This window comes from Telmatherina bonti (genome assembly GCF_933228915.1).
Source record: "Telmatherina bonti genome assembly, chromosome: 19".
Lineage (NCBI taxonomy): Eukaryota > Metazoa > Chordata > Actinopteri > Atheriniformes > Telmatherinidae > Telmatherina > Telmatherina bonti.
Window position 1 is genome coordinate 13,816,892 of NC_136617.1, and position 24,374 is coordinate 13,841,265.

At 41.1% G+C, this 24,374-nt stretch overlaps 1 protein-coding gene across 2 annotated transcripts; it reads right to left on the reverse strand.

The window, feature by feature from the left end:
* On the reverse strand, positions 1 to 23,371 carry LOC306770468 (phosphatidylinositol 4-kinase beta-like; the record flags this gene model as incomplete). Of its 2 annotated transcripts, XM_079259319.1 has the most annotated exons (14): positions 23,266 to 23,371; positions 14,000 to 14,496; positions 11,480 to 11,967; positions 10,949 to 11,398; positions 6,781 to 7,008; positions 5,827 to 6,078; positions 4,919 to 5,025; positions 4,554 to 4,658; positions 4,349 to 4,472; positions 2,104 to 2,217; positions 1,814 to 1,965; positions 1,268 to 1,400; positions 572 to 692; positions 1 to 182 (listed from the first exon to the last, which is right to left on the reverse strand). In XM_079259319.1, the coding sequence occupies exons 2-14, from the start codon at positions 14,472 to 14,474 to the stop codon at positions 1 to 3; spliced, it is 2,931 nt and encodes a 976-aa protein (XP_079115445.1). In that variant the 5' UTR covers positions 14,475 to 14,496; positions 23,266 to 23,371. The 2 variants fall into 2 exon arrangements, with proteins under 2 accessions (XP_079115445.1, XP_079115446.1); XM_079259320.1 differs by lacking the exons at positions 14,000 to 14,496; positions 23,266 to 23,371 and having other exon boundaries at positions 4,919 to 5,013; positions 11,480 to 11,504.
* Between the last annotated feature and the right edge of the window lie 1,003 nt (positions 23,372 to 24,374).

Consider the following 24,374-nt stretch of genomic DNA (forward strand, 5'->3'; position numbering starts at 1 on the left):
TCACATGATGCCGTTGGTGACGTACTGGAAGGAGTCGTAGAGTTTTGTGGTGATAGAGCGCATGGATCCGTCCACCAGCTGCTCTACCAGCAGCTGCAGCTGCTCCTCCGTCAGAGACATGTGGAAACGCTCCTTCAGACCGCGGATGGTGCTGGAGCCATGGAAACAGGGCAGGTGAGAACCTGGACAAGCAGAGAAAATACAGAAGAACAAGATTTTTTTTCCTTCATTTTATCTTCAAACTGCAAAAGTAGGTTTGCATCATTTGCAGATTTATGGACATTTTTTTGGACAGTCATGCACAACTGTTCCAGTCTCTAAACTAAATTATTCATTAATCAATCTGACAATTCCACTTTCTGACAATACTACATAAACATATTTGAGGTAAAAATTTACTCATCTTTTCTAACATTTACACAAAAGAAATTCATGTTTAACTGCCGCTGAGATATACGAGCTACTCTACAGTAACATGCATATAATAAAGGAAATTATTTTTATGCACGTTTCAATGGTAAAATGGAAAAATCAGCTGTTTTACACAAGCTATCATAAACAGACGAGTTACCTTGCTGCATGATCTCAACAATCTGCAACACCTTCTCCATGTGCTTCCGGGCTGCAATCAGACCTTGAAGCATAAGCATCTTATAGTAGATGAACATGTCTCCGTCCAGGCCGCCCATCACCTGAAAGACAAAATGTGCCATGAGTGAGGTTGGAGAGTTCAGATACATGGAGGTACTACTGCTCTCCATTCAAGCTCTGACCTCAAATGGTGCTGATGGCAAATTAGAGGCAGCTGACCAGAGTCTCCGCGGTGTACAAAGGATCCACTCTTTCTAGGGTGGATCTCTCTCTACCGACCTCCTTTAGGGCCTGGCATTCTTTAAGTTACTTTGCTTCTTTTGCTTGTATTATTCAGCATTTAAAGTTATTTTAGTTTGGTATATAAAAGACGTTTTTTTTGTTGTATTTTTACATTAACTCTCTCATAGCTTCCCTTATTTGTGGTGGCCTGAAAACCGGCCATAACACTGGTTAAGTTCCATGGTTTTTTTTTGTTAACTTGTTGCTGTTAAAAGCTGCAGACTTCTCCATTTACTCTCCGCCTCCTTAATGAAACATCTGACCGATCTTAATAATCAGTACGCGGTCGGGCAGATTCAGTAACTCTTTTAGCACATCTTCAAAGTGAAGAAAGGAATTAAGATTTTTTCCTGCTACAGATCGGATCTTGATAGAGACAAAACGGTTTACTTACGTCAACAAACTCTGAGGTGAGTTTGAAGGCTGACGTCTCAAAGCCGAGGTTACGAGGAGAACTGGAGAGGATGAAGCCAAAGTCGATGTGGATGATGTGACCTTCAGAGTCCAGCAGGATGTTTCCGTTGTGTCTGCAGAGAATAAAAACAGTTTAAACTTTAAAAGCCACTGGACTGCTTTGCTTTCCACCAAAATTACATCTATGATCACTCAAACGAAGAGTGTCAGATTATCTTGCGTCATGGCGCAATATGAGATAAAAGACAGTTCTGAACATCTGAAATAGGAAAGAACCTTTTATTCCAAATTCTTCCATTTTTATCTTTAGTGACAGATTTTCAGAGCCAGGTGTGTTAAAAGGTTGAATTTACAGAGATCAAACCCAGGATCACTTCCTGCCTGACAAAGATCAGGAAGTACAGAGAAACCCTGAAGCTCACACAGGCACTCGGTATCAAAAGCTTTTTTTCCCCCTACTTTATGCTTGTTTTGGGTCATTTCCAGTTCCCTTTAGGCCTCTATTTGTGGCTGTTTTGCATCTCACCTGTCTTTGACCTGCAGCAGGTAACAAATGAGGCTGTACCCAGCGCAGCTCTGGACAAAATTCCTCTGTGCGGTGAGGAAGGCCTCTGTGGTGAAGCTGCCGTGCTCCTGTAGGAAGTAATCCAGCAGCGACAGCTGGCTCTGTTTCCTCACCTGATTAAGAGAAAACAAATCAAATATTACATGTGCATGAACTTTCAAAACAGTTTTCAGTATTAACTTCTGTCGTGTTTAACTGTTAATAAAATAAAGGGATGAAACGCTTGTCTGCAGCATCTGTTTTCTGCATACCTGATGTAGAGAGACCGCATTGAGGACAGGCTCAATCATCCCGCTGTCTGAGGACATCACCAGGATCTTATAAGGTTTGATCCACAGAGGAACTCTCTCCTGCTGCCAGATGGACTGATGGACACAAACACACACCACAGGTCATTAAAATATAACAATTGCCTTTTCTGACTTTATGTTACCTGGGAAATCTTATGATTGTAATGATGAATCTAATGATGGGGGTTAATTAAAACAGAAGACAGCTTAAAGTCTGTTGTCATTTTTATCCTCCAACCGTCTCCCCTTCAAGCAGAAAAATATTATAGCTGTACAAAGCCGTTTGGAGGAAACAAAACAAAGAAAAAACTAAATTTATGCCAGTAAAACTGCAAATATTAGAAGCATTGAAGCTAGAATCAGTGTCTGTGCCTGTGTATTATAAATTAGTTTTAGCATCAGGGACGTGAAAAACAATCGTCTTAGAATTATCAAAATGTCTGAGGGAGTCAATCATCACACTGTAACGTTATTTACTTTCAGCTTAAGCATGGACATGGTGTGGTTCTATGGAATTAGATTTGTTCCATAATCTCCAAGCAAAACTTTTTAAAACTCCGCAAAATACAACAATTAAAACCAAAACTTTCTAAAACTTAACTAAAATAAATTATCTCAAAATCAAAAATTATCAATCATCATGAAAACTGATAGGCTTTTATTTTGTTAAATTGAGTAGTTTTGTTTGCACTAACAATCATGAATCAGACAGTGAAGCACAACCAAAATAGGGAGAAGAGAGAAAGAGGATGAGGAAACTGCAAACAAAACTACTCAATTTAACAAAATAAAAGCCTAATAGTTTTCATGATTGATCATTTTTGATTTTGAGATAATTTATTTTACTTAAGTTTTAGAAAGTTTTGGTTTTAATTGTTGTTTTTTGCTTGAGTTTTAAAAAGTTTTGCTTGGAGTTTATGGAACAAATCTAATTCCATATGGTTCTGAGTTGTTTTCAAAGATTAAAACATATCTTTTTACTTTTAACTGTACCAGAATCTCCATTACAGCTCTGCAAGTTTACAAACAGGCCTGAAAATAAACTCCTCTCCGTCTGCTTCCTGTCGCATTACAGCTGAATAAATATTCTCTGTTTGAGCTGGAACACACACCTCACAGAATAAATGAGCGTGAACTTAAACCTCATTTAACTAAACACTGATTTAAGCAGACACATTGTTTTGTGTCTAAAAATAAAAGAGGGGAACGTGGGTTACTGGCATTTAAAATTAGAGCTGACCCATTTACTCCAGATTAAATAGTCTCTGCTCTTTATTTACTCGTTGCCACGATGAATCATATCAGCTGCTCTGGCTGGACCCCATTATCACACAGGGTTCATTCACAGGGGTTAAGGCAGAAAAAAAAGAAAAAAGATCTCCTGAGCCAGACATTTGAAAGACACACAACAGAACTTTTGCCATTTTCCCCGTCACACACCTATCAACGTAGCGTCCATCCATCTTAAATCCTACCTGACCTGTTAGCCCTCTCCAGCCAGCAAAAGACGATGACCTACAATGACTTTTGTTTTGTCCTTTTCTCCCTTTAAATCTTCTTGTGTTTCTTTGCTGAATCAGCGATGCTGCATGTTCTAAACAGACAGTTCCTTATTTTACCGCGAAGCAAATCGTCACGTCCCGGATGGAAAAGTTGTGTAGTGCAGTTTCTGAGCTACGGGACGCTGCTGGGCAGCAGCGGCTCTAAAAATGCACACGATAGATATCACTGTGTCATAGAACAAGTCCGGGATGCAAAGTTTTAAGGTCAGAAAGATACGTCATGCGTCTTTAAGATAGGAAATTTTGAACTGAAACTGAAAGCTGGATTTTGTTTTCCCCCCTAGCTTGTATTCACGCAGGTTTCTTTAACATAAAATATTTTATATAAAATAATTTTCCACTGTTTTATTGTAATTTATCTGCCATATTGGCAATTTAGTTAAGCTATTAAAATCGTAAAACCAAGAAAGATCAGCAGGTGGCTATAGGACCCTATTTGTATGCTATATTCCTCATCAGGACCCAGTCCGATGTGATGGCACTGGAAAGCACCAACATACTGATCCATTTCTAATGTAGCCTGGATTAGGATGTTCGGACTAAGTCACATGTTTTGACAGAACTGTGCCAGAATGCTTTAAACGCAGCGACTGAGGATTTGCTGTATTTTCCAGTTCCAGCAGGTAGTTCAGGTTTGTCTGTACCTGCAGCTGTTTGAGGACCTGATAGGCCAGCAGCTCCTGCCTCAAGTCGTCTCCACATTTCACGATGACCGACAGTAGCCTCCAGTTGGGGAGGTGACCATACGGGGAGGCTTCTCTGATCCGCCTGAGCAGAAACACAGAGTTACTGCAGCCGCACAAAAAAAAGCAGCTGAGCAGATTTCATGAGCTGATTGATGAGACACACCTGACTTTCTCCTCCCAGGGTTCCTTGAGGGCGACCGCCGACGGGTCCTCGGGATCCCTCCTGAATGAGGTTGGAGGGTGAGCGAGGTTTTCCGACAGACGGCGTCTGCAACAGAGTTGAATGAATGACATACAGATGAAGAGAAATAAATATTCTGGGATTTTACAGCAGCTGGTGAAGAAATTTAACACCTCACCGCATTTCATTTCACAGTGAACAAGAACGTGCATCTCTTTAATTCAACTCTCAGTCCACGACTGAGTTTAACTTCGTTAATACAATGGTTAAGCCAAGTCATTTCCAGCATTTTTATTTATGTACGTCGACCTTTTAGCTCGACCACGTTTCCCACAGCGTGCATCTACCTGATGTCACCAGCAGCGATGAACACCGGCTCTTTGCTCTCCAGACTGGTGATGCTGTCGACTGAAAACTGACTGATGTTGTCGCTGCTGCTGGTCTGAGCCTCTGCCTGCAACACACACAAAGGCTACGGTTACATGATGCTTTTTAATTCGGAATGAAATAATTCGGAATTAACGTATTCTCCTACGAGTTTACATGAAAATAATAATTCTAAATGAACGTTTACATGAAACAGTCCTTACTTAATTCCTCTTTAGAGCGGCGGGTTGGGAAGGGTTCTGATTGGACAGAGGGTGCATGTGACGTATGATATATACCGGAAATAAAGTTGGCTCCCTGCTTCTTGTCTTTTCAGTCACAACTTGTAAAAACTACATAATAAGTTTCAGTTTTGCTGCTATTTTTACTATAATTTTGAAGTACCAGCTCAACACAAGCATACTACTTCACTTTGTGCAGCAACTGAGAAGGAGAAGAAAGACAGGCCACCGAACATGGGAGGCAAAACAACGCGCGTCATCGGGACAGGACAAGGTAACGAGCATGCTCAGAACGACCGGAATTAACTTCAAGCGGAATGAAGGTTTACATGACAGAGGAATTAAATAGATCGGAATTAAAATGCAAATAAACCAGACACTTACATCAGAATTAAGTTTAATTCTAAATAGAGATTTGCATTAGGAATTAACTGTTTACATGGTCATTTTTCATCAGTTTAAAGCGAAATGAACTTTTATTTGGAATTAAACAGGAATGAAAACTCCCATGTAAACGCACGGAAAGTCCTGCTAATATCCTTCAATGTGCACACAGCTGGGATTTTCATTGACCTGACTACACCTCTGGCATAAGCACAATGATTATTTTACAAAGAAATTAGGAAAAAAAAAAAAAAAAGAAGTACCTCCACCTGAAGCTGTCCAATATCATCGGTGGCCCACGCCTCGTCATCGTTGTCATAGTTTGGGACGGTGGAGAAACTTCCTGCTCTGTGCTCCGAAGTCATAATTCCGCTGTTAGCGTTAGCCACGGGGCTGCAGTCCAGATTCTCAGCGGAGCGGGCCGAGCGGATCCTCGTCTCCGGGATTCGAACGGGAACTGGAGATGTCTCAAAGCTGTCGCACTCCAAGACCTCAACGTAGATGATGTAGGGAGCCTGAAGGAAGAGTCACAGTCTGATGATAAGAACCATTTTACCCTGACACTCAAATACCTTTTTCCTTTTCTTAAATCTTGTGTATTGGTGATTTTATTTGTTTTTTCATGTCAAGCAATTAAACAGCTTTTTAAAACCCTTCAGTTCTTTGTACTTTGCTTCTGAGAGACCCTCTGAGCGCTGTAATCTCTTCCTACTGGAGAGCTCTTGAGCTGTTATTCTTTCGACTTCATCAAGGTTTTTCTTTAAGTGTTTCTTTGGATGGCAGCTCCTTTCTCACTTCCTTTCAGTCTTTTCTTTGTTACTGACCATTTTAAGAGGACAACTACTAGATCAGGGATCCCTAACCCTGGTCCTTGAGAACTGGCGTCCTGCAGGTTTTTCTAAGTGTTCCTGCGGGAACAGACCTGACTTGGACTCAGACAAGCTCTGCACATGTCTGCTAAATACACACCGATTCGAATCTAAGAGGATTTAGACTAAAGGTGACAAACCAAATATTGACTTGACTCATTTAGTCTCCATTTTTGCCTTAAATACTGGATTCACATCAATGTTTCTGCACATTTAAAAAGAATCACCTCATCTATTATCCGCTTTCTTGCAATCTTTTAAAAAGAAATGAGGGGTTGATCAAGACCTTTGTACAGTACTTTAAGAAGTTCGTCATGATTACAGTGGCGCACAGTGCAAAGGAGTCACCTTGTCCTTGGAGTTGAGGACGACAGCCTGGGTGTGGGGGACCCTGCAGACATGGTGCTGGTGCTCAGCTGTGGGCAGCCAAACCCGAGCTGGAAGCTTGTGATTGAGGAGCGAAAGCTCTGAGATCAGTCGCTGGGTATTCTGCTCTTTGGTGGGAAGAGTGGCCAGACGCTTCCCAATGCAGAACAGAGACTTGACAAACTCCCGCTGAGGACGAAGACGTTCCGGCTGCAAACACGCAAGAAGAAAAACATGACCAGAGAGTCGGAAACTGATCAATACTATGAATTAAAAAGCTGAACTCCACAAAGCAAAAGCAAATGTATTATGTTTATACCAGGCTTATGTCTGCACGTCTCTGCCAACTACAGGAATACAAACCCAGAAACAAAACATTCTCCAACCCACAGCTGGAGAATATTATTTTAAAGACACAAGACTTGATCACAAGATTGTAAAAAAAAAAAAAAGAAAAAAAAAAAAAAAGAAAAAAGAAAAAACTGATCTTAACGAACCGACAACAACCGCACAAAAACCAAGCAAAACCACAGTGTTATTTGTCTGGACTGTCATGAGTCGGACCTGCGCCTGTGGAGGTCTTTAATTCACCCTTTCATTTTAATATTTACCTTCTTTCACAAAATAAAAATAGTTTTTTTCTCAATGTGGCTCAACACTTCTGTGAGGAAACGACCCGGGCAGGTCGTGGTCCACACCACCGCCATAGGGCTGCAGTGCAGGACCCCCAGCCGCCCCTGGCAACAGTCCTGTAGACCAGGCAGGTAAAGCCGCTGGTGTTGACGATCTCCAAGAGGAAAACGTTAGAGTTAAAGAAATATTATATAAAATGTGAACAAACAACAAAAGATCAGAGAGCAAGTATAAGAATACAATTAAAGAGGTTCTGATCCTTTTAAATACATCAAAAGTCCCTGCAGCTCCGAGGTTCTCTAATCAGGGTCTGCCTTGGTGTAACGAGGCCGCACCATAAGTTTTAGTTCTCACTTCAGGAACAGTTAAGATACCGGTACCAGAGGACCTCAGGGTCCGCAAGGGCTCATGATTTCAGAGCAGGTCTGATAAATAAGAAGACCAAAGACTAAAGTTTTCTGCCATTGCTGACACTGACTGACCCTCTTATCCGTCAATGTGAATGTGAACATGTGAAAATGGCTCACTCACAAACCAGAAACCAGACTGAACACCCTGACTGGTCAGACCAGAACAGACTTGCCTCAGTTCATCTTTGCATTGTGAAACAGCAGTTTAAGTCATGTGACGACCAACAGGCTGTTTTAGCATCATGTGGGTTAAAAATCCTCAAACAGAGGCCTCTCCGGCTTCCCCACTCCCAGAACCAGACTAGGGTGACGTCCTTCTTCGACACATGGAAACGTTTTCACAAAGGAAAAATCAAAGACAGGAAAGAAGGTTAAAGATATTTTTATGACCTGGTTTCTGCAGACGGACGAAACACTAAAAAAAGAAAAAAAATTAGACACAAGCAGAAACTGCGGCTGAAATAATCCGAGGATCATAAAGAGTGAAAACTACCCCCAAAACCACAGAAACAGCTGAAGAGATAGAATAAAATATGTGAGTCGCTTATTTAAATCATTAATATTTCAAATGCCGCCTGGTTGCCTCTCGCTGTTGTTCTGAGCATCTGCAGCCTCTGGCTGTAAGCCGACACTCATCCCATCACACTGTCCACCCCTCCTTCTCTCCGCTTCCTGCCCTCCCACTCACCTACCGCCCCTCCGTAACCATGGCAACTCTCGCCTTGCACAAAGAGGTCGTGAAGTCAGGCTATCGTCTGCAGCAGGTTTTTGGTTTCGCTGCATCATATCATGTTTCACTCTCAGAGCTTCTCTTTGAACACGGAGAGAAACAAAAGCAGACAGTTTCTATCAAACTTCGGCCTTTTATTTAGATCAATTACTCAAGCAGAAGGAGCAAATCAGCAAACGGGAACCGTTTCAGGTGGCACAAGCCTTAAATGTATTAAACTAATGGTACTTCCTGTTAGCCAAGTCTGCAGTTTACATTTTAAAAGTGTTAAAAAAAATGTCAAAAGATTTATTATCTCCACAGTTCTTCAATTTTGAAACAATATCTTCCGATTAAGCATTCGAAGACACCGTTTCAGTCACTTTTCGGCCATTTAAGCAGCAAGGGGGCAGCTAGCCGTGGCTGTAATCTGAAATAAAGAGGCGAGCTGCTGCTGTAGCTGCAAACATTCCTGCAGTCTTAACTCAAGAGCCAGCACGCAGTAATCTGCCAAGCTGAAACTCTTAAAAGCCTGAGAGTCTGTAGGGGTTGGGGGGGGGGGGGGGGAAATATAGCAGAATTTTCTTCATTTTTTTTCTCTTAAAACTTAAACGCTTAAAAAGCAGAGCAAGAACTGGTAGAGTGCTGGAGCTAATGTTATTTCACCTCTACACAAAGGTTTAAAATGTTATTTTCCTTTGGGTAAAATGCAAAAGTTTTTCATGCATATTGTATTATTTTGTCTTATCAGCGCTGAATATTTCCTTTTATTCTGCTGAAGAAAGGAAGTTTAGACTTCTTTATCGGGACATCAGAAGTTCAACTGCAGAAAATAAAGAAGTTTATCATCCCTCTTCTTCCTGCTAAGTCTCTCTCCTGCTTTTCATTTTTCCACTGTGGTATTCCAGTACCAAAAAAAAAACAAAAAACAAAAGAAAAACTGCAAAACAGCATCAAACGTGAGAAGAACTATAAGAAAAACAGGAGAGGTTTATAGATTTCACTCAGCCTCTCATCTGTTTTTCTCTTTGCAGAGCAACCAATGGCGTCGCACAATGCATCTGGCTCTCAGCCAATGGAGAGCCTCGGTGCATGTGACTGAGCTGCCAGCCAGGAATGTGAAGGACAAGTTAAACACAGAAAACACGCACTGATCTCTCGGTTTCTCCATCTTACTACACACTCGGATGGAGAACCAGCTTCATCCGACTTGTTACAGCTGATCAGCTGCAACAACAAAAGCAGAAGCAGCCAAAGCACGAAGTTTTAGAAGCTCCAGCTTTTTTTTTTTTTTTTTTTTTTTTTTTTTTTTTTTTTTTTTTTTTAAATATACACAATTCTGTTTGTAATACAAGAAAACAACCTCAAGCAATCTATGCTAAATCTTCTTCCTTTCATCTCTTTTACAGAGAAGTTCTGAGGATTTGTCTTGGATGGATATCAAAGGACAATATCTTCAGGAAGTGGACATGACATCAAATGTAAACATAAGCATGTTGTGCCTGGAAGCTCAGATCTAAATGAGGTACTTCCATTTTTTTCCAACTTCACCTGCTGATACCTGCTCCCTGTCAGTTCCCAAACATCTGAAAAAACCTTCCACCCTAGAACAAAAGCAGGAGCTGAAGAGAAAGAATTGTACTCCGAATTTCTGTTTGATCTAAATTATATTATCATTTATGTCATATTTTAAAGAATCACAAACTATTACAAAATAGAAATGAAATCAGACAGACAGAGGATCTGCAGCTGCTTTTTGTGCTTGCGTAGGTGATGCATAAAGCAGACTAGTTTTCCCACACGTGTCAAACAAAAAAGTAAATGACGCATCTAATGAAAGAAAACAGGTTCAGCATGAGAGAAAGTAAAGGACAGAAACAAACCAAACACATCTTCAGATAAGATCAGCAGCAAAACAAATGTGTCTAATCTTGCAGGGTTGTAAATGCTTTATCTGTCATTTACTGAATGTGACTTCTTTTTAAAAACATAATCTCATCATACAAAACTTTACAACTCAGCCTAGATGAAGTGAGGAGCTGTTAGCAGCCCCAAACGCCGAGGCCTCAAAAGTCGCATTTTAATCCATCCGATGTGCTGTTTTTATCCTTGTTTCCCTGAATTACTTCACACAATTAGTTAGAGGTGTAATTAGTCACCTAAAATCCTACCTAATGTTGAGGAGAAGGTCATGTGTCAAAATCCTACTTTATGTAAGTTCTGGGTACTTACAGGAATCTCCATGGCTACAAGAATTAAACTTATAAACAGTAAACGAGGAGATTAACCGCTGGACAGATTAATGCAGCCTTATGAGCCACCATCACACCCCCCAGTTTCCTGCTCTCCTCAGGTATTCAGTCATAAGTCATCATATCTGAAAAACGCTGCCCCTCACCTCCTCATGGACCGCCTCCACCTTCGGGTTACTCCCAGTCCGCCGGAGACTGGCACCAGGTCCGCTGCTCACCAGGGTAGCATCTGACTTGGATCTTTGGTGGGTCCTCCTAGAGGGAGATACAAACACCTCCCCCTGATCGGGGCTGTTCGAGGCAGGGCCGGGAACGGAGGAAGGCGAGATGGAGGTTTCGGTGTTGCTGCTGTTGTGCCTGCGGTGACAGCGGCGGTGGGGTGGCGAGGACAGCGGACTGTCAGAAACAGACGCTGAAGCGGATCGAGGAGCGTCAGACGGAGGACCGGCGGGTTTGAGATCATCAGACAGGATGAGCTTTCTGAGTCTGGTGCCTCTGGAGTGGCGCTGGGTGGAGATGTGCATGTCGGAGGAGTAGGCGCCCAACAACCAGGCCGACAGCAGGGAGAAGGTTATACTTCCTTTGCAGCGGTGAATCTAAAAGGACAAAGATGACATTTCCACAACATTAGCAAAGATCTAAGGATAAATAACCAAAAACCAGGTGTGAAGACTCACCAGGTAGGGTCTGATGGCATCTCCCACCTCCGTGTCCATGTGCACATACATGTTAAGAAGCTGCGGCAGGTAGAAGTCCACCTCGCTGTCGGGGAAGCTGAAGAGGCGGTTCCCGATGTATGCTTGCACCCCTGGCTCCTTCGACTTGTACAAGTAAGAGATCGCCATGGAAACGTCAAACAGTTTGGATTCAAACAGGCGCAACAGCCACGACTGTTTAGATGAGGATGCCGAGGGCGACTCAGAGGGGGCTGAAGGAGGCAGGTTTTGCTGGGTTCTAACAGCATCTTTTCTTCCTTCGTCTTCGTTCTCGTCTTCCTCTTTGATGGAGCTGGTGTCTGGACTGATGTTCCACTGCGGACCGCTGCGCTCTGTGACATCTTTGCTGTGCTGTTGTCGTGGTTCCTCTTGTTGCTGTTTACTATCAAGCAGTTTGACTTTGAGGAGAACCTCCTGGCATGCTTTGAGGGCCACTTCTGGATCGATCACTGAAAGCAGGATCAAATAAAATAATTATTAACCATTTATCGGCCATGGAACAGTGTTTGGTCACTTTAACAGGTAAACAAAATGCCTCTGCATGCTCCTCCATGAACCACACATCATCAGACTACATCCCAGATGATGCAATGTTGTCTTTCAACATAAAAATGAAGCTGTAAGAAGTGACACGTTACTACTTTAGAAGTTGAGTTAATTTGGTGAGTTTGTGGTTGAAGTTTTAAATTTGCAGCTATTTTAAAAGACACAATACAGAGCTTTTGCCATTTTCCTCATCACGCACCCCCTATCGACGGCTAACTCGGCATCCATCTTGCATCCTACCAGACCTGTTAGCTCTCTCTAGCCACTTTTTGTCTCTTTTTCTCTTTTAATCTTCTTGTATTTCTTTGCTGAATCAGCAAAAGTGAGCAGTCAAAACCAGCCAGTGTGTTGATCTGTTTTGTAGTGTGTGAAGTGAAACTCTGCTGCAGCGTCCTGGATGCAAAAGTTGTATAGCGTCAGTTTCTCAGCCTCGGGACGCTGCTGGGTAGCAGCGGCTCTAAAAGTGCACATGACAGATGTCACTGTGTCACCCAGCAAGTCCAAGACGCACTTTTAAAGTGAGAAAGTTACGTAATAAGTCTTAAATAGTTCATTAAAATTGTAATAAATGTCTGAAAGTTTCAAATCTGACTCGTAGAACTGAACATTGCTAACCAGTTCACAGCATTGTACAAATGGTTTCTGTTCAACTTAGTTTAAACTCTTGCAGGGGGGTGCAGCATGAGATTCGTGAGGAAGATCTTTGCACATGTTCAGAAGCATTAATCCCAACATGCAGCACTCCAAAACTGTGATCATAAACTCAACTAAACGACTGCAAGTATGTGCATTAAAACAAAATAAAAAACCCAAGTACATAATAACAACACTGCTGTCCACTGAAGAGCTTCTGCTCAAAAAAACCACGCAAACAAGGTCACATCCAAATTCATTTATATAGCACATTTCCCACAATTCACGCTGCCATGTGAAAGCAGACACTCTAGTTTCCATAAAGATGAAGGAGTTTTATTGTAAAGTATTTACTCTTTAAACTATTTACTCTCTTTTGGTTCACTTCTGTCTGGATCCTCATGGTGTCACTAAAGTGAATTTGACCTTCGCTGAAGTTGACCAATAACATCAGCTGATGGTTCCTTCAGCAGTTTCTTGACGATTTGAGCTGCTATGCTGGTTTTCACCTAAAGGAATGTGGTTTCTTTCAGGAGGAGATAATGTTCTGCTGTGTTCCGGGTGAATTTACTCTGACACAGTAACACACACACTGATCTCACATGCTTCTGCTTTGTTTTTGAGACCAACATTATACATACAGCTGTAGTAGTTGTAAAGCTATGCTTCCTTTAGTTTGCATATGGCCTTTCATACAGGAGGCAGAAAAAGTTGATCTCGTCAGGAAGTCACTTTTCACAACGTACCATTGTATGCATACCGAACTGGGAAATTTAACTATGAGTTTACACATTTAGGGCTTTTTCCATCCTAATCCAGAGGATAATTTACTGTGTATTCGTCTGTGTATTGACTGATTAAATGTTTGTCGGCCAATAGAATTGCTGCTATGCTCCACTTGGAGATTAAGACAAATTTCAGATGATACAAACAGCCTTTTTACAGTTCAATATTGTTAAAGTTACTGTCAAATAATTGTGATTCTTATTGATCGTTGGAAGAATTCAATACAAGCGATACTGGGCCAGGCCTAGTAAGGAGGGCTCCAGCCGGGCCTGATTCAGAAAATCTAATAACATGGAGGATAGCAGATTTCCCAGAACATGTCAGAAATAAAGGTCGAGGTCTCTGCCAGTCAAAGTGTCAGTATACTGGTTCAAAACTAGCAAACCAGTTCTAGCTCTCTTGCTCTGAAAGCCCAGAAACTAAACCAGATCTGGTTTCCTCAAAAAACAGAATAACCACATGTGGACCTTTTACCAGTCCTGGTAAAGAAGGACTGCACTTCCTCATCTTAGTTACCTTGATCAGCTCCCAGGTCCATCTCCATGGCGTCCTCTGAGATGACATCCAGCAGGGGGCTCGGTCCTCGGGGGTCGCCACCACTGGACATGCCGCTGCTGCCGATCCCCTCGCTGGCGCTGCTGCTGCCGAGGCTGCCGGTGCTGCCGATGCTCCCGCTGGGGCTGGAGCTGCGGGGGCTGGCACTGGGGGAGGACGGCTGCTCGCTGTGGGAAGGCGGGGGGAGCTGTAGCTGAGGGCGGGGAGGACGGTGGTGGTGGTGATGGTGAGGGTGGTGATTTGGGCAATCCGATGAGCTCTCAGAGCACGTGGAAAAGGTAGAAGAAGAGGAGGATGAGGCGCTGGAGGGGGAAGAGGGGCAAGAGAACGTGGTGGGGGATGAAGAGGAGGCTTGTGGAAGAGGCTGGGAAGAGTGGGAGGGGCTGAGGTGGAGCGGCTGCAGAGCCGGGGACAGGGAGACGTCAGCGTCGGCCATTTTTTTATTTAGAAAAGGAGGCCTGTTGAAGGAGACAACAAAATATTATAAAAAGTAAACAAATCAAATCTTTGATTTTTATTTTTGACATGATTTTTAGTTTTGAGTATTTTGAGTTTTATTAAAATCAACTTTACATGTCAGTCCACAACAGAAATAGACTGTCTATGTAACACTTCTGCCATTTTAATCACCTAAAAAAAAACAAAAAACTACCGGCTACAAATAAAGTAACATTAAAAATATTCCAGTTTAAGCTACAGACTTATTTTAATAACTAAATAGACAACAAGTGACCGTTTTGTTGCATAACAGGACCACTGGGAGCCGTAACAGCAGAGGTTTACTAGAAGGAAGAGGTGGGAGGATGGTTTGTGATTGAAAAGTTGATATAATTCACTTCCTGCTCAGATGTGATGACAGAATGGTGTGCAGGTAGGAGGAATTTCAACGTGTGTGTGTGTGTGTGTGTGTGTGTGTGTGTGTGTGTGTGTGTGTGTGTGTGTGTGTGTGTGTGTGTGTGTGTGTGTGTGTGTGATGTAAATATCGAAACATGGAAGAATGTATGAAACACAAGCATCAGTGTTTTCCGAGCAGCTGTGGATGAAAACTGTCCCTGCAGCCACTGATCGCTCTCCGTATTGACACAGATTCTTCTTCTGTTGTTTTTTTTTTCTTAGTAATTTCTTAAAATGTTTGTTTTTATTTTGCATCACTGTGAATCTGTGAGCCGTTCAACCACCGACACAGTGAGGAGGTGTGACAAGGAGTCATCTCGGTTGCATCTGAGCAAGCGTGCAGAGTGACGCGGTCGATGTGCATCACAATCATCATCGTCGTCGTCGTGTCTGCAGTCTGAGGAGGCGTCTTGTTCCTATTTTAACTTTTAATCAGCGTCTCAGCCCCATGTTTCCTCTCGTTTCTCTTTGTTATCAGATCACATCTGACATCTTGGATGCTCCACGTCCACGGCAGCCCTTCTTACTGAATGTTTCATAGAAAAAGAAGTTTTGTTCTCATAACAACAGATTTCATAAAACATGACGTTTCCCTGGCAGCGCTGTTATAGAAATGCCCTGCTTCCATGACAACCATTTTTATCAAGAGCTCAGTTGCTATGATAAAATCATGATCAATTTAAAAAAAAAAAATAAAAAAAAAAACATCTCCCTTATTGTGAAAATTATGACTTACTTTAAAAGACTGCAACAAAAAGCAAACTTACAGCTACAAAAATAGAAAATCACATAATCACACAGCAGTAGCTCGATGCATTTAGACATGTAGATGTCGTCAAAACAACTTGGTGGGGTTTCAGCAGAGAACCAGGATGGGGAAGAAAGGGGCATTTAAGCAACACTGAATGTGGCAGGGTTGTTGGTGACAAGCTGACAGAGTATTACAGTCTGCTGATACTGGGCTTTTCACACACAACCGTCTCTGAGGTTTAAAGAAAGTGGCTTGAGAGAGAAGAAATATCCAGTGAGCACCATTTAAATGCTCCAAAACACCCTGTTGATATCAGAAGAGAATGGGCAGACTGACTGGAGATGATACACTGTTAACACCTCAAAAAAAACACAGATTACAACCAGGGTATGCAGAATTGCTCGTTTGAATTGGTCAAATTTGTCTACTTGGATGGTGACAATGCACATTGATGAACATTTCCATCCACTGCAGATTAGGCCTGGGCGATATGACGACATATAAATCGTTTAGACAATAGAAAATGTTTCATATGATGAAACATGGTTTACATGCTAAGGTGCTTTACTGCAGTATTTTACGTCAAGATGCACTTCACGGCATGCATGGCTGCAATATAAAAACAAACAGAGGAAGACGGTAGCAGATGCGTTTCAGAGCAGGGTAATTCACTAAAAGATGACCATACAACCAAAACTGATGAGCTTGTTCATTAAAGAAGGGAAATTTCTGTTGCATGGATGCGGTTTGGATAAAAAAGACTGACGTGGAACCGACAACAGACTAGCTCACCGTCCTGACAACGGACTCCGACACAACTAACTCATTTTATCACCAGCGCAAGAATCAGGATAAATAATACAGAATAAAGAATAGAGTCAACGAGCAAAAGCAGCAAAAGCAGCATCAAGTGGTGGTGAAAGCGCTCATAATAAACTCCAGACGCAAGCGCTGCAACAGGCATTTCCCCGTGAAAGTCCATACGGTCATAGTTCCCCCAGATGGAAGGAGATCACTGCTGCCGTTGCCAAGCACATCTGACAAAGAACTGATGACTGACACAAAATTATACAAACAGTTTTTCTATTGTTATGTAAATTGTTATGGCGATATAAAATGAGTTATATATCGGGATATGAGATTTTGGTCATATCGCCCAGCCCTACTGCACATGTTAAAGGAAGCAAGTCGGTAAACTAACAGGATCTCTGAAACAGATGGGTTATGCAGAAGCAGAGGACCTCTCCTGTCAGCAGGAACAGGAAGTTGAGACTGAAATTCACACAGACTCTGTAAAACTGGCCATTAGAAGATTGAAAAAGTGTCAAGTCTTAATCTCAATGGCAACATCAAGACTGTAGGGTCAGAATTATACACAAACAATGCAACAGCATGAAGACATTTTATCTTGTATAAACAGTTCAAGGTGGTGGATGTGTAATGATGTGGGGAGTGTTTCTCAGTACCCTTACTACCAGCTTACCAGTTTAAACAGCACAGCCTACTGGTTGTGTAGGCTGTGCTAGTTTAACCAGCAATGTTGTTGACCCTTTCTATCACAGTGTAGCGTCTTCTGATGGCTACTGTCAGCAGGACAATGCACCATGTCTCAAAGCTCACATCATCTCCAGCTGGTTTCTTGAACATGAACTCCACAAACACCAGATCCCAATCCAGCAGAGTAGCTTTGGGATGGGGTGGAACTGGAGATTCTCATCATGGATGTAAATCTGACAAATCTGCAGCAAGTGTGTGATGCCATCAGGACAATAAAGAGAAAAATTCTCTGAGGAATGTTTCCAACACCTGGTGGAATATATTCTACCATGAGTTGAGGCAGTTCTGAAGGTGAAAACGGGGTCAAACCCAGTTAGAATATGATATACGATATAAAGCAACCCATGAGTGCATGTACATTTTTAGAAAGACTAGTTAGTCAACTTTCTGTGGCTAAAAAAGAACATGGCTAATCTGATGGAGTACAACACCCAAAAACTGAAAGAATAAAAAGAAAAGAAAAACCATAAGCAGCACCATGAAATTCAACATACTTCATACTAAACTTAAGCTGCCCATCATTCTGCTGAAGAACAATGGGTTAAATGTAAATCTGAACTACAAAAACAACAAATACCTGCTAATCTAATCCTGACTACAAGCATCCATTTTACTACCAAATTACTGAGGAACGTGTCCAAGATGTGTTTGTGTCATAGACTGTATATAAAAAGATGCACAGAGCCTCCGTGACGTCACCCGTAGGTTTCTGAAGAGCTGAATTGAAGCTCGGTGGGCGGTTCCTACAATCGCCATCTTGGCAGAGGCATGCGTGTCGTCTCGCCCAGAAAATGCAAATATGGGCAAAGAGGTGGAGCTGAGAGGGGGGCTGAGAGCAAAATCGTGGATGGTTGACATCGAGCGACCTCCGAGCTGCCTGTAGCCAAGAGCTAACCGAGCTAACCCGGAGATAACAGGAGCTAACAAGCTAACGTAGGTAAGCGGGTAAAGCTAAGTCACGTTGTTAAATAGCTAAAACCGCAATTGTTCTATGTTCTTCTTCCTTGAAGCGGGAGATCGGGTACCTGTCAATCAAAAGGACACGCCCCTATATATGCCAAATTTTGAGATTAAATTACTTTTAAACGGGCGAGTTAGGAAAAGATTTACTCCCCCACAGTTGTCATGACCTAATATAGCGAAAATGGATTTTTGTACCAGACTGTAAACATGTTTATTTCTGCTGGGAAGTTGGCCTTTTTAACATGGGAGTCTGTGGGGATTCGCTCTGTTTCTCAGCCCGTCCCTAGTGGATGAGGGGGGAACTGCAGTTTTATGCACTTCCACATAGGCTTCATGTATTCAGATACCACAAAGACATTTAAAAACAGTAATTTATATGATGATATAGTCCCAGACGGCACAAACGATTTTACTCAAACTGAGAAGAATTGATATTAAAGACCAGTTTCTGTTTGTGTGTGTGTGTGTGTTTATGTGTGTAACCTACAGTGTTTGCATATTTCGGAGAATGGTTTTATCTTCCTGGGTATGAACATCCGTCCAGAGAACACCGTCATGGTCACCTATCCTTAAAATGTCAAGGTTCTGTAAGTGAGGATAAAACTTCCTCTGAATATCATCAGTGTCTTTCTGCAGAGTGTTGTGATACCAGTCTGCACAGAGCCAAAGGATATTAAAAAGGAAAACCCGTCCTGCCGCAGCGTTCCGCTGTCTGGCATGTGATGCAGAAATATCTGCTGCTGTAGAAGTAGATTTTTATTCTCAGACTGTGAGACAACTAAACTCTAAAGACAAAATGAATGATAGGATTTTAACATTTACAAATAACTCCTGCCTCTTAAATCTTTCTGCTAGCTGGACGGTATAATTAAATTAATCTGGATTTATGTGTGATGACATCAGAGGATGACTGCACATGGCTGAGCATGAGGTGACTGTACTGTACAGATATTGTGTGAGTTCATGCGTGTGTGTGTGATGGCTTCCAGATGTGCATGCTGTAGAGGCTGTTGCCAGGGGTAATGGTATTTACAAAAGGAGGGCATGATGTAATTTTTCTATCAGCACCGATGCTGTTTGTCTAAAAATCTAAATAGAAATCTGTTTCTGATATCTAGTTAACATTTGCTGCCCTTCTCTGGGATGTCCGAGACCAGATGTGGCTCAGAAAATTTGGATCATTTGTTTAAATTATCCGTGAACACGTTATAATTTTGGTGATAAGAGCTGACATTATTAAAGATGCACTGACTGATTTCCATGCTGATTCTGGATTTAGCCCATTCTTTTCTTCCACTCGAAGTACCTTGTTGTAGAGTGACAGTTTGGAAAAGTTCAAGCAATGCTACACAAGTTTTCCAGCGTAAAACTGTGTGTTTCTGAATCATTAATCACAAAAATTTAGTTTGTTCAAGACTATTATCATAATTGGCTGCTTAAAAACAGCATCTCCTCATCTGAGCATGCCCAGAGTGGAAAAGCCATCAAAAGCTAAAGTAGCTACACTCAACAGTAAACCAGCAGCTTATTTACATTTTAAGAAATAAAATAACTTTTAGAAAAGAAAAAGAAGGAATTTGTGGTTCTGGACTGGCTACAGCTATTTTCTTTTAATCAAGGAAGAAGGTTTCAGGATATTTAATACACAAAACAAGCAGTGGGAGATACTTCTGACTAAAAAATTAGGCCCTCTGACCTGGTTAAGCAAGGTTATCACGGATCAGTGTGTATTATGACGAGTGCAAAGCAAAACCTGATGAGAATAAAGATTTACAGAGATAAATATGCACATTATGTTTATTATACTTGTTAAAAAAAAAAACCATTCTTAATTAGTCAAAATTTGGATTAAAAAGAAGAACCAATTTGTTTATGTAATAAACATCTCTCACAAGAGGATATGAAAAACAAAAAGATTCAATAAAAAGCCGAAACAAATCTGTATAGTTTTTTTTTTTGTTTTTTCCCAAGACAGTCACATCACTGTTTGACTTCTGAGCTCTGATTTAAGGAAACATATTCTTTATATATAGGCCTGTCGCAATAAGCAATAAGTCCATTAATCGCATGATAAGAAAACATGTGTGCAATAAGTTTGCTGGACGCAACTATTTCCATTTGTCTCTCTTTTCTCTCTCAAGTGCCACATTTGTTTTATGACAATATGAACTAAACACAGCCATACAACAAGCTTCCATCTGCACTTAAAACACAATCATCAACAGCAGTTTTCCCATCTGGGGGGAAAAAAAAAGACAACAAACAGGCTAGTTCCATCTTCCCGACAGTCCACGATCACAGGGGTGTTTGCCAAAACCCCAGGAAAAATCCTGATCTGCTTTAGCAAACTGGAGACTGGATGAGTCTTGTCTGCACATTGAGCTAAATTTTCTTCAGAAATGAAAATATGTTGACCCTTGAAAAAGTGTACTTGCAATATTATGGCATTTATTGTTATTTTATTTGAAAAAAAGTCTCCAAATGACAACAAATATCAATTAGCGCAATATTATCGTCTATCGCAATAATTTCTGAAACAATTAATTGCATGGCAAAATTTGTTACCTGACATGCCTATTTACATATTCTCAGAACCACCTTTAAACAAAACTTCCTTTTTCAGAAGAATAAAGGTTGTCTTAATATTTCCAAATAGGGCTGGGCGACATGTCGAGTATACTCGAGATATCGTGGCTAGTCCTCTGTGCGATATAGAAAATGTCTATATTTGTCATATTCGAGTATCCTGTTGTCACGCAGGTGTTTTTAGCTGTGGCCGGGGTTTCCTTCCTCCTCCTCGACTCTGCACCGATTTACACAGAGTTAAAGCAAGCGCACCTCGTTACGTACATAACGTGAGCTACGTGCTACGTCATGAGAGGCAGCGTGTAGCCACTTTCTTGCTAAATCTGGCGACTTTTTTTGTGAAAAGCGACAAATCTAGCGACTTTTACTGGAGTTATTAGAAACTTTCCTGGTGTTTTGGCGACTGACTTTAAAGAGCATATTGTAAAGTTATTGTCACGAGAATCTCTTCCGTCCTAAAGCACTCAGTCGCTCCGCCTGCAGCTGCAGCCGGTCAGAGGAGCAGAGAGGACACCTGCACACTGATCCCGCTCTGGATTACAGAGTGTAACGTAAATTATAAAGTTTTTCACGTCACGCAAAAATAATTAATTCTATTTGATTACATTCACAGCCTCTGTCACTTACTCACCTCATCCACTGTGTGTGTGACACAAGCATATTTATCTAGCTCGTCGTGTCTCTAGAAAGTACAGAAAGAAGTGGGAATCAAATCCTGAATTAAAAACTGGCTGAAGCTGTTTATTGGAGACGATACGAGGACATTCTGCCTGTATTATAAAGACAGATTTCTACGCTAAACTCTGCGATTAAAAAAAATACACGACAACTCAAAAACGTATCCATAAAGCAAAGCCTTATAATAGTTCATCATTTGAAAATTCACCCCCTAGAGCACCTTTTTTCATACGTTGCATTTATTACATCATGCAAAGTCACTTTATTTTGTTTTAAAATTACATGTTTGTGACACTGCTTTAACTGTTCAATAAATACGGTTTTGATCAGTTTGCTTCGTTTAATTTCATCCTTTTGGCATAACTGTTTAAAATCAGCATATCTTAATGCAGTATGAACAATTATGTTTTAATGGAGACACAAAATCATCTTACTGATGTGATTGTAAGCACCAAAGCATTCATTCAAGGCTGAGGTAAATATCGAGATATATATCGTATATCGTGACATGCCATAAAAATATCGGGATATTACTAAAAGGTCATATCGCCCAGCCCTATTTCCAAATCATAGCTGAAACCAAATCAAAGGAGAAAACAGTCCTAAGGTCAGGAAAGCTGATTTGAACAGACGACCAGTGAACACAGCATCTTTGCAGACTGGGAGGACAACATGCAGTTCGGGGCAAAGTGTGAAATTTATCAGGACAACATCACAGCTGAGAGACAACACAGTCCACACGCAAACATACAAACAGACACTGAGGGAAAAGTGTAGAAACAATCAAGATCTCAACTCTATCCATTAGCAGGAAGTAAAATCCATCTTTTTCATGTGAGATATCTCGCTGTGTGGCAGCTTTTTATGGTTTTTAATTCAAATTGAGTTGATTAATTATAATTTATTAAGCAAAATACTGCTATTTATGAAGATTTCACCAACTAAAAATGCCAAATCAATCTTTTTTTTCCCATAATGACTTGCTGTTATCTTGAGCAGGAATCTGAAAACACAGATTTTAGTTGTCAACATTGTTTTGGGGGCTTAACAGTCATTTGTCAGGCAGAAAATCCAGAAAACCTTTCAGCACATTTTAATCTAAATCTCAGGTGTGAAGCAGTTTTGTCTTTTTCAGCTTTTTTTTTTTTCAAGGTAGCACATGTTGGGAAACTTTCACCAATCAGTTTGTCCTTTCTTTGTATTTTTTTTTTTATTAATCTTTTTGTGCCTATTATTCATTATACCATTACAAATACATATAATCTGCCCTTCATAATGATGTAAAAGCACATTAAATGCAAATAAACTGTAGTTTAGTTAGTCCTTTATTAACATATTATTTTGCTGAACTTATGTGAAAACATTTCTATGATATTGGTTTAATATTTTTTATACTAATTTAAATGATCGATCAGAAATTTACCACAATAATGCAGACGTACCATTTCAGAAACACACGATGGTAAAGTAACTTGATTAAAAATGAGATACTGAACAATATGGTGATAATGCAGAGTGTGATGATGGGCCTGCAGGGGAGATACACGGGTCTGGCTGCCAGAAGCAGCAGGAGGAGAGCCGCTCCCTCCTGATGAAAACAAACTGGAGGAAGGAGGACGAGAACCGGGCTGCAACAGGCCCACAACCCGGGAATGTTACACTGTAGCAGCCGACGAATACATCAAACTTACCGGTAGATTAAACAGGTTGGTATAAAATGACCAAGAAGAGGAAACAAATGTAAAACGAAGTGGGGAAAAAAGGAGGAAAAGAATCAGCGAAGAAAAGGGGAACCTACCGGGGCTCAAAAGCACCTTCACTCCGTTGAAAAAGCTCCGACACTCGCGGTATTATCCAGTTTCCTTCCCAGTTCCGTCCCAGTCGAGTCCTGGTTTTTAGAACCAGGTTTCGGTGCGGGTTTTTGTCCAAGTTTTCAGGTTCGGACACGGTCCATCTGGCCCGGGATTTATGGCCAGGGTGGGCTCGATTTGGTCTGCTTTAAAGGAACCGTGACGCAACATCCATCAATTGTACGCAGTCGACACATTCATGACTTCCGGTAGGGTTTATACAATAATCGCGCATGTAAAATAAAATAAAATAAAATAATTTATAGATTTGGACACATACACTCTAGAAAAAAAGAGACACTACCCAAACAGCTTAAATTGGTGTTGGGTAACTTTCTACTACTCTTTTTACACAAAAAAATTAAATGGCTCAGTTTTGCCTGATGGTTCGTGACCATCCATTTTCTTTTTTATGTCATTGCAGAGATTTTCCACAGAGTTCAGATCTGGAGACTGGCAGTCTCTTGATATTGTGATCCTATATCCAGAAATTAACATCCCAGGCTATGTGGCATGGAGGACTGTCTACTGTAATCCTCTAAGCTGTGGAGCCCAGTCTTAGCATAAGGAAATCAATATGTTTATATGATCATTTACAATGTGGCTTTATTAATGCATCTTTCACAAAGACACATATATCTGATTCCAATGGTCTTTTTTGAACGTCAGCCTGAGGTCTTAGCTTTTCACCAGTTAAGATGAGTTTTACATGTCTGTTTCCTGTTTCCAACAATTCTTGTCATGCGCTTCATCACAGTCTCAGATTGCCACTGTGTTTGACAGTCACTGGAGGTCCACCTATGACTCCTGGATGAGTTCATGGACATTCATTTCAGTTCCCTGGTATATTTGGCCTCTGCAGATTGTAGCTTTGTTATCGTCATAAAGCAGAAAGGCTTGTGTAGGGATTTAATTTATGTTAGTAATACTTGAACTGACAATAAACTGCAGTGATTTCTTAGTGTTTTGTGTGAATTGAAACCTAGCTCTAATTTTTTAATCTCTATTTTAGGTGTAAAGAATTTACTTGGGCCTATTTTCACTGACTGCTTTGGAC